This window comes from Mastomys coucha, unplaced genomic scaffold (genome assembly GCF_008632895.1).
Source record: "Mastomys coucha isolate ucsf_1 unplaced genomic scaffold, UCSF_Mcou_1 pScaffold22, whole genome shotgun sequence".
NCBI classification, from domain to species: domain Eukaryota; kingdom Metazoa; phylum Chordata; class Mammalia; order Rodentia; family Muridae; genus Mastomys; species Mastomys coucha.
Window position 1 is genome coordinate 9,880,851 of NW_022196905.1, and position 10,884 is coordinate 9,891,734.

A 10,884-nucleotide genomic window follows, 5' to 3' on the forward strand; every position below is an offset into this window, starting at 1 on the left:
ACACACACACGCATGCACACACACACATACGCGCGCACACACACATACACACACACACATGTATGCACACACACACGTTCACTATAGCACCTGCCACTTTACAGGCTCTTCTCTGAGCCAACAAACATCAGGCGTAAGAACAATACAAAAGTGACATCATTCTAGCACCTCAGTATGGGAAAAAAATGGAAGAATTCATACCCAAGTTTTTTGTAGTAATTGTTTTTAGTCCAACAACTTGCAAAGCACCAGCTCCAAGAACTAACTGGCAACTTCTTGAATTGAAGTACTAACAAAAAAAAAAAAATAATAATAATAATAATAAGGAAAATAATCACTTTGAGCATTCATTAAAGTGTTAACTGCTCATAGTCATAAAGACACCCCTCCTCCTCTCACCTTCTCATTAAAACATGAATTTATGTTTTAGTTGGATTGTTTTCTCTTTGAAACATGGTGCATGCTGGCTTAAGCTCACTATATAATGCAGGCTGGCAATTCTCCTGCCTCAGCCTCCCTAGTGCTGAGATTAGAGGACTGACTCACTAAAATGGCCTGATATTATGAATTTTCTGGTAAAAAGCAGTTAGAATCCACTTCTGCATCAATTAAAAGGGAGGTAGCAGGTATGCTCCATCCTGACTTCTGGTGGGAGTGAGCGGACGCTGATTCTGTGATCTCTTGGGCTCTTTTTCCTCTGTTGGTTTGCTTTGTCCAACTTCAATGTGGTGATTTCTATTCATTGCATCTGTTTCTTATTATATCTACTTTGTTACATTTGGCTGTTATATCTCAGAAGCCTATTCTTTTCTAAGGACAGACAGAAAGGGAATGGATAGGATGGGAAGAGAGGTGGGAAGGAACTGGGAATTGTAGGCGGAGGGGAAATTATAATCATATTATGTGAGAAAAATATATTTCAATAAAGCAGGGGGTAGGGAAAAAGCCTTTACTATCATAGCACATAGAGATATTATTACAAAATAGCTGAAATTATCAGCATTTCACTTCCCATTAATGGTTCTGGAAAAATGACATCAAGAAAAATCTCTGGCTTTAGCAGATAAAGCTTCAGTAAGTCCCGAGCATAGATTTGAAAGCATTCTTGCTTCAGACGTGAGAGTGGAGTCATGCTCAGCACCTACCTGTCTCTAGTGCTATTCGCAGCTCTAAGGATATTAGGTCATGTGAACATACATATGAGTACAAATAAGCATGTGTGCACCTCACGCCTATGCACATACTGAATGTGGAGTGGACAGAGCATGATCAATATCGCAAAACTCCAACCCTAAAGATAATTTGATAAGTGTCTTCCAAGTTAAGGATTACTTTATACTCCACTGAGTGAATTCTTCCAACTGTTTTTCAGATAAATGGGTAAAGCTTTACACACCTTCAGCAAATCTGTCAGACGAGTGAGCATGTCAGTAGTGACAGATGGGATGTTATCCACACACTGGCAATATTCAAGAATGATTCTTATTAACAGCAAGACAGTTCTAGAAGAAAAGGATAACACATAGATACTCATCAATAGGCAAAAAAAGAGTTGAAAATATATATGGAGAAACACCAATCTTGGCAGTTGTATAACTTCAGAGTCAGCAAAGAGACTGGAAATGAATGTGCTCTCAAACGCTGTGCTGTAGAAACACGTTCTCTGTATGGCATTCTGTTGTTTTTTTAAGATTTATTTTTATTCTATGTGTACAGATATTTTGAGTGTGTGTGTATGTGTGCGTGTGTGTGTGCACGTGTGTGTGTGTGTGTGTGTGTGTTTGTGCACCATATGTGTGCAGTGTCCACTGAGGTAAGAAGACAGTTTTGGATCCCCTGGAGTTTAACTGAAGTTAAAGATAGTTGCGGGCCACCACGGGTGGCTTGGACCCAAATTTGGGTTCTCTGCAAGAGAACAAGGGCTCTTTACTGCTGAGAAATCTTGTCATTCCCTCGGCATGGCAATTTTAAGCAAGTCTCTACTATACAACATGTGCTCCAATTTAGAGACAAATCAGAAACACCAAGAAAAAGACTAAGCAGTGCGTCTGGTTGCTCACGTAAACTTTAGTCTACAATTATGGCTCTTAAATTAATGAAAGGAGCTTAGCCTAGATTTTCTTAGTGAGATGAAAAAGAATCTGTAAAGCTTTAAGGAGACCATAACATCCTAAGAGTTTACTGAGTGGTCACAAAGGGTTCTCCAAAAATGATCAATTATGAGTTTACAAGCAGGACATATCACAAATAAAGAAGACACATTATTGCAGGTTAAGTACAACTGCAGTTAAAGGAGGAAAGAATGACTTACTATTAGATACTTAAATTCACTCAGCTGTTCAGAAATGAGAAAGCCATATTAAATAATGTTTTATGAAAATCAGCAGGATATTAAAAACTAAAATTTAAGAGACGCATCAAGCCTTTTAAACTCATTCTGGAGGTCCTGTAGGCTCCATACCTAGTTCAGATTCTACTCTGAATGGTAGGCATATCCTTTCATGTGTCCACTGTATATCGTTTAAAATCTTCCCTCAGAAAAAGCATTAATTCCCCTTTAGCCAGGAAGTTTAGTCTTTTTTGGCAATAGTCTCTTTTGAAACGTAGCTGAATAACAAATCAATAAAGACAGAAATTACACTTCAATTGGAGGGATGAGATTACAGGAGGTTCAAAAGCTTTGCCCTCCTGAGAGAAGCAAAGATTCCAGAGAATGAAAAGAAGTGTTGCTGTTAAAATATGTATGCTTCCACCTTCTGAACAGTAACACCCTCACCTCCGCAGAACTCAAGAGTTCTACCAGGAAAGCACGTACAGAAAGAGACAACTGTACAACACTACACTATCATGACAAGGTACTACCTCCCTTCTGGAGGGGCAGCTATTTCAGAAGCAGTGAAAAGCAGCAAAAGCAGTATTTAAGCTGTTGAAGGCTTTAAAGACAACGGTGTACTTAAAATGTCATAAAAGGTATGCAGTACAGATGATGGTATGTTTCCAGGTAACTTGAATTAGAGATGTATTTATTCAAAAAAGAGAAAAAGACCTAGTGGGTCCAATGATAATGGTGAACTATGCTAAATGATATGCAGAACAGCAATAATTTTATAAATATAACTGATTTCCACAGTTTAAGTTCTATTGTCCATAAGTAAAACTACTGTGCTATCTCCTACACACTGAAAAAGTTGTAGAGAAAAAAAGCAGCAAGAGACTGGGAAGGTAATAATGGTACCAAGCAGTCACTCCATGGGCCTCGGGCTGCTTCATATATTTCCTATTACACAGGAAAACCAGGGCCTCCCTTTCTGTGAAGCCAGTGGAGTCTCTAATGGACAAACCATAGTACAAATTAATGTAAACTAAAAGAAAAATTGTAACATTTCCCTACATATTTTATAGCTTTTAACATTGTTACTACAAAATTTGCAAATTCACTCCAAGGGAGAACTAGAATGGCTTCAAAGAGACGCGTGCTACTCACCCAACAACAGCATACTGGTGCCCCTCCACAATAAGAACGTCAGCTGGCTTCCTTTCTTCTATAACTAAAAAACAAAGCAAACAAGAAAGATAGGGAACAAGATGAAACAGATCACGAGAGAAAAAAATTGAAAGGGCTGTTCCTGTTTAGAACCCAGAACTAGCTCATTTTTGAAACAAGTATCTATTGTATCTTGGGAAGTTCTATGGCACTGTGAAGGAAATACCCTGGGTTTAGTTAGATTTAGATTTGAGTCCCACTACTGCAAGTACTGGCTGCATGAACTTAAGTTCCTTGCAGTTAAAATTTTCTGTCTCTCAGGAGGCGAATGACAGGAATAATGATAATAAATGCCTATCTTGTGGGCCTGGTACATAGAACATTAGTAAGGATTTTTTTTTAAGTTAGAATTAATTTAGTTGGCTGGAGAGGTGGCTCAGCAGTTAACACTGGTTACTTTTCTAAAGGTCCTGAGTTCAATTTTCAGTAACCACATGGTGGCTCACACCCATCTGTAAAGGGATCTGATACCCTCTTCGGGCATGCATACGTACATACAGACAGAGAGCACTCACACAATTAAACAGAAAGAATTAGCAGCAGAACTAGCATTGTGCCTGACTACTTTTCATTATTAACATTAGCCCTTAAAGATTTCAACTCAGAAATTAACTTTCAGCATGTGATATTTCTTGCTACTATGAAACAAAATTTAGCATATTGAGGTAAAAAAAAAAGCAAATTAGATCACTGTCTTGGATCAGCCAAATTAATTAGCTTAAGAAAGGCATATCACTGTGCTTTTCCTAAGTGTCAGTTTCTGAACACTGCAAGTATTTACTCCCTCTTTTCTTTCACGCAAAGAGAGTTAAATTCTAATCACAGTTCACCTTGGGTGTCTATTTGTGTTGTGACAGGATGCACTTTCTTAGTTAACTCTCTATTCTGCACAGATGGGGCAACGTACAGCAGGTAAGAAACAGATCCTGCTGCCAGTCTGTCTGAATCTGTATCCCTGCTCTGCAACTCAACTACTTACATAACCATGCTGGGCCCAAGTGTCTGTGTTTGTTAAAAGCCTAGTGTGAGGACCATCAATGACATAACATCTGTAAACGGCTGAAAACATCAATGCCTACCACCAAGCAATCGCTCTAGATGTCAACTAGCCTTCCCTTCCTGGTGCCCAGATCAGTCTCTAGTGAGTCAGTGACGACAGCATATACTTAGGACCTTCAGCAAGGCAGGCGCAGAGGGACAGATACAATGCAAAGTATATAGAAAACTCCTACCACAAGAATGTGAAAACTGTTCACTTTCCAGGGTGAAAAAATACAAGGCTAATGCAATCACTCTATATTTATAACTTTAATTGAAAACCTATTTTGTTTGCATAAAGTAGAATGAAAGAGTATAGGTATGCAGTGACAGAGGTATGCCCTCGTCATCATCAATACAAAGTTGGAGGAACCATGTGTGAGAAACTACACATACCCGCTGGCTTTTTTTCAGGTAAAGCAATCTTTCCATCCGCTATAGAATCAACAAGATCCTGAAATTCTGCGGGAACATCAGCCTGCTTCCAGCGCTCATTGTCCAAGAGGAGGCTGTTCAAAAGGGAAGGAAAGAATGGTGAACTTTAACACACACGTCTCAGGATCAGTCCTTAGCTAAAGGAACAGAAGAGGCCCTTCAAGGTGACAGTACTTAAGTGCTGGACGATATGACAGACTGGATCCACTCCCTAACAGAACCTTTACAAGGTCTGTCTCTTAGCCTAGCCAAACTCAGCAAAGAGAAACGATTTAGTCAACCCTGAGTGAGAAAGAGACATTCATTGAGGATCAACTGATAAAGACTTCAACAAAGATAAAATTCTAATTATCTGAATCAAAGAAATGCGATCTTAATTCCCCATTCTGAGGAATTTTGCCTGTGATCAACTATGTTTACCCTTTAACCACAGCTGTTCCAAAAAGAAAGGAAAGTACAGAAGGTACCCGGTGCTACCTGAGCTTGGTCCGCCTCTCTTCATGAAACCTGGTCACAAACTTATTTGCTTGGCTCTGAAGGGCCCCAAGCAGTGACGTGCTCTTCCTCCCACAGATCTGTTCAGTGTCCGCTATGAACGTCTCCATTAATCTCGAGAGTGCTATGAATTCTGTGGAATTCAACTTTTCAAGAAAACCATCCTAAGTTTTAAAAACATCACATCATGACATAAGTTAGTATAACACAAAATATGTATGAGCTATAAAACTGACGTAGCTTAGTAACTGCTAATGTCATTTTTATTTTCCTAGTATGTTAGTTGTATCATATTAGTTATAGTTATGATTTAAAACATTTATACTTTAGCTGAAATTTCCTAATACTTTAGAATCCACAACTTGGAACATACGGAGCTAAAGATTTCTAAAGCTGGTTATCACTTTATAACACAGTTAACTCAAAAATATTCAAGTTACCCTACACATTTTTTACAATACTACACTTAAACTTTATTAACACCTTTTTGTTTGTGTGTATATATATAAAACAGCATGTTAGATTCAAATTAATTATTATGGTGTTATATTTTTAAATAAGCCTTTTAAATAAAAAATTAATTGGAAAAGAATGGTTTTTTAAATTTTCTATTTTTATTTTCTAATTATTTGACATCTCAGTAGCTCCTTAGAAGACCACAGCAGTAATACTATCAATTTTCTAAGTGTTAAAATGTGACTGTGACAGAACATAGGTACAGTTACACATAACTCAGATCTCTAAAGTAATACTTTGCATAATCAGAAAAATCTCCAAGACTTTATGAAAATAAAATACCTTTGCTCTTGACATGAGAAATTTGACAGCTCGATCATGGCATACATCTGAAGCATTACACAATAACTCCTGGATGTTACTTGCTAGTTTTCCTAGCTCCAAATCAGTTAACCTCATGTCTTCACTGACTCTGAAGATGAGATAATGAGATTTAATCAGGATAGTATTCTCCACATGTGGGGCATCAGAGAGGAGGACAAAGACAGAGAATTCACATTTGTGGAAAAAATTCTGGGCTATCGTATATTTTTAATAAGTTTTAATGGTGCTCAAAGTAACATTTCACAGGCATAACTTTTTTACTGTACTAGTGCTAACACTTAGCTCACTCTCTGGCTGCAATCTGCAGACATTAGAGCAGAGGAGCCGTGTTCTGGCATAGGTGCGAGATGAAAACTGTGCAGGAGCAGCTATGCAATGAGAGAAACTGCTGGGAGAGCCAGTGAGAAGGAAGGGCAAGCAGGTTCTTTCTTCCTGTGATTATAAGTTACTTAGTGGCAGAGGAGTTACCAAACTTAACTGCGCAGCACTGGAAAGATAAGAGCACAACCCTTAAGGAAGCTGTATTAAAGAGTTGTCTTTATATTTTGAGGGGAAGTGCAAGATTTTTCTGTTTTTAAATATTTCCATTCAAGAAGCATATTATAAAGATCACAGAGCCTGGCAATGGTGGCATATGCCTTTAATTCCAGCACTCAAGAGGCAGAGGTAGGCAGATCTCTGAGTTCAAAGACAGCCTAGTATACAAAGCGAGTTCCAGGACAGCCAGGGCTATTCAGAGAAACCCTGTCTAAATAAACAAAAATAACTAATAAATAAAAGAATAAATAAATAAATGCCACTTATTCTTATGCCAACAACTCTTTAGCATTATCATAACCCAAGTTAAGCGCCTGTATCATTTCAATGGAATAAGACAATTTTCAAATTATTAGCAGGCTCTGATTTATATTACTGGGTTATGAAAAAAAATTTATTGTCCCTCAAAATTATATCACTAAACCTATTTACTAATGCCTTAGAATAACAGCAGGGTTAACAGTCTTAAGGTATTCTCAAAACAGTCTTGTATAATTCTACTGAGGACTGTGGCCCTCAGTAGTTTAAATGATTTACCCACAGCTACAATAGTAAGAGAGAAAGACCAAAATCTGGACGTGGTCTCTAATTCATTAAACTCCCTCTGTTCCATAACTTCAGGGGGCGGGGTGGTTGCACAGATGTACTGGGCACAAATGGAGCCAGAGCACAGCCTTTGGTTTCCTTCCTCAGGGACCATTTACCTTGTTTATGACACAGGGCCTCACACTAGCTCAGCCAAGTAGACTAGGCGAGCTGGCTAGTAATTTCCATGTCTCTGCCTCCTTAAGCACTGGGATTTCAAGAGCACACCAACACAGCCAGCTTTTAACCTGTTTTCAGGTGTAAAACTTAAGGTCCTCTCTTTTTGCTGATTTGAGTTTTCTCTCCAACACTCAAAACACTTATTTCTATAAAAACAGTCTGGTACTAATGCCAACTCCAACAAAAAACGGTCACTTACAAGCTCAAATTTACTACTGAAATGAGGACTTATTTTCTAAAGGATTACTAAAAATTGCCATGTAACAGAATCACTAAGAAATTTAGAACCTTTAGCCACATGCTACTAACTCACAAAGACATAAACAGAAAACAGTAAGTTTTTAAATACTGCAGTGACCTAACCAAAGGTGTGAGTGTTCTTAGATCTTGTTTAATTGGCTGTAATTTTTCTTTAGAAGATATCTTTGAGTTTAATTGCTTTTAACTTCCCTGTCATCTCCCCTTTAAGCAGCAAGCCCTCAGGCATTGGTGGACAAGCTGAACATAGGCAGGACCATCTGCAGTGCCTACGTTTCATCCTGTGGTAACTAACATGTAACGAAGAAACACCAGAGAAGACTCTAAAGTGATGGACAATGAGGATAGGAAAGAAAAACACAAACAGAACAACTGTGACGCTGGCTGAAGACTGTCAAATGTCACAGCAAGCTGCAGCTGCCTTCAATACTTCTCTCCCCTGCCACAGTGATGGCTTTAGCTGCGCGAGTATCTTTAACTGACAAACAGCTAAGGACTCTAGTTCTCAGGCTGTGTTACAGAGCAAGTCAGGGTAAGTAACAGTAAAACGTACAAATTCGAGACCATGCTCTTAAAGGACAAGAACAAGCTGGAGAGTGAGGCTAGGGCCTCCCTCATGCCAGAGCAGCTCTCTCCTACTGCAGTGAACATGGTGCCTTATCACAGAATAAGAAACTACACACATATCTGAGTATCTGGTTTATAGCAACAGTGGTACTACATACAGAACAGTAAGGGAGATGGCATCTTAGCTACATGGGTTAAGTGTAAAGGATTATCTAAGTACAGGAAGGAAAAAAAGGAAGAAAACCTTGCACAGTACAAAAAAATTACAGAGAAACTGTCAATCTAATTGTCAAAAGGACATATTTAAAATTAACAGCCTTTTTTCACCAAAAGACCTTAACTAGAGAGTGAAGTGGGAATGATGATTTTGCAATATGGGTGGAGAGCAGACTTGTGCTTATACAAGCAACTCTAGCAAGTCAGAAAGAAAGAAAGAAAGAAAGAAAGAAAGAAAGAAAGAAAGAAAGAAAGAAAGAAAGAAAGAAAGAAAGAAAGAAAGGAAGGAAGGAAGAAAGAAAGGAAGTAGGCAAAGACCTACTATACACACTTGCCAAGAGAAGCTATCAAAAGAGACAATGAGTATAAGAAAAGGTGTTCTCCTACCAATCACCAGGACAAAACTAAAATTCCTACACTTGCGACCTACACTCTGAAACAGCCAACATATAGAAGACTACCAAATCTGGAGAGTGACAAGAGTGAATGAAGATGTGAGACAGCAGAACTCTTCGTGACAGGACTCTAAGTAAGCAACTGCACATGAGGCTAAAAACCCAGAGACCCTTCCCCCTTCTTTTACAAGGCTGATTGGATGTGTCTGGGGCCTTCCATTCTGCCATCATTTCCTCTTGAACTATAACCTTAACTGAGAATGGCCAGTAGTGTGTATTTTAAAGTAAATTTGCTAAGAAATGTGTCTGCCCAAGATGCCTTCCCATATGAATATGTACAGACTTTCTTTTTTTGTTTGTTTTTTTAACTTTTATTGCATTATGATGAGAAAAGTTACATGATTTCAATTTATCTGAATTTGTCAACATTTTAGAACATTATTTTAAGTAAATAGAATTAAATCACATTCTTGTTTCCTTTTTGTACACCCACTCCTCCCAGAGACCCCCCTTCAATACTTACAATATCTTTTTTTGTCATATTCTTTAAAATGTATAAAATATTATAACAATAAAAATGAGTATTATAAAAGTTGTTTGATATAAAACAACAATCAATGTAACAGTCTCATTTACAGCAATAGTGAAAATACATTTTTCTCAATATAAATTTTAAATAACTCCAAACATATTAACTATGTACTGCAAAATAATACATCACTACTAGTACTTTTTAAATGAACATAAATATATAAAGTCTTTTTGTTTGTTTTGTATTTAGTAGACTTTAAAATCTTAGCTCTTACTGTGAGCTATTTTGGCTTGTAAGCCCAAAATAAGAACAATTTTTAGACAATGGATTTCATTGTAATAAGGCTGTACTTCAATGACCCTCAAACCTTCAAAGGATTTTACCTCCATCGTAGCTAAGCTGAGAGTTGACTGTTCTGCTGCACCAAGAAATGAATTGTAGGCACGATTTTTGGATACAGACTTCCTGTTATGGTCAAAGCTATTTGACTGGAGTGAGTGACTTTATTCTCAGCCCACAGAGAACAGGTTACATTCCTTTAAGAAATGGTGTAGGTATTAAGATGGTCTATCCATAAAGTCATTCGCCAACTGTTTCAATGAACAATGGTTCTGCTTGGAGGAGGGTGGCACAGACATTAGGTGAGGGTAAGAATTTGGTTCATTAGCTGTGATAACTTGGAAAAGCATTCATCTCAGAGAAAGAGTAAGTTATAAAGTCCTCTTTTTCAAACTTGATACAAGAGTTACAAATGTCAAGCAAAGCACTCAGTCTCACTCTTTGTTGTTCTCTTACAAGCAACCTCGCTAGTTAATCCTCTATGTTTCTTTTGGGTATATAAATACTTTTCAAATATGTAAGTTGTTCTGAAAATGATAGTATAGTGTAAAGACATGAAATAAACGATACTACTAATAGAGAGGCTGAGATAGGAGAAGCAAGATTTCAAGACCCTTATGTTGTACACAGCAAGACACTGTCACAAACAAGCTGAAAGTATATATAGATTGTACAATATTGGACCTATTCCTCCAATTACCAAATTAGAGAGAACATTGGATGACAATCAACAAATTTCAAATTGCTCATATTTTTGGATTTCAATCACGTAGGATATCATGGTAATATTAGTTTTCATATTAAGATATTAAGAAAAGGTAATTGTCACTTCCTGTTGTTTTTGTTATAGAGATTGAATTAGATTTGTGTGGATTTGTTGAAAGATTACTTTCTTGCTTCTCCTAGGGTGTAGTTTTGCTCCT

At 37.6% G+C, this 10,884-nt stretch overlaps 1 protein-coding gene across 6 annotated transcripts in view; it reads right to left on the reverse strand.

Moving 5' to 3' along the window:
* Vps54 (VPS54 subunit of GARP complex) overlaps positions 1-10,884 on the reverse strand; it is a 96,539-nt gene that overhangs the window by 8,980 nt on the left and 76,675 nt on the right. For all 6 annotated transcript variants that reach the window (XM_031340486.1, XM_031340488.1, XM_031340487.1 and 3 more), the window contains 6 exons: positions 6,311-6,440; positions 5,495-5,676; positions 4,979-5,091; positions 3,485-3,548; positions 1,397-1,502; positions 202-289 (listed from right to left, as the gene is read on the reverse strand). In XM_031340486.1, coding sequence (XP_031196346.1) covers positions 202-289; positions 1,397-1,502; positions 3,485-3,548; positions 4,979-5,091; positions 5,495-5,676; positions 6,311-6,440 — 683 coding nt within the window. The remainder of the gene's footprint in view (positions 1-201; positions 290-1,396; positions 1,503-3,484; positions 3,549-4,978; positions 5,092-5,494; positions 5,677-6,310; positions 6,441-10,884) is intronic.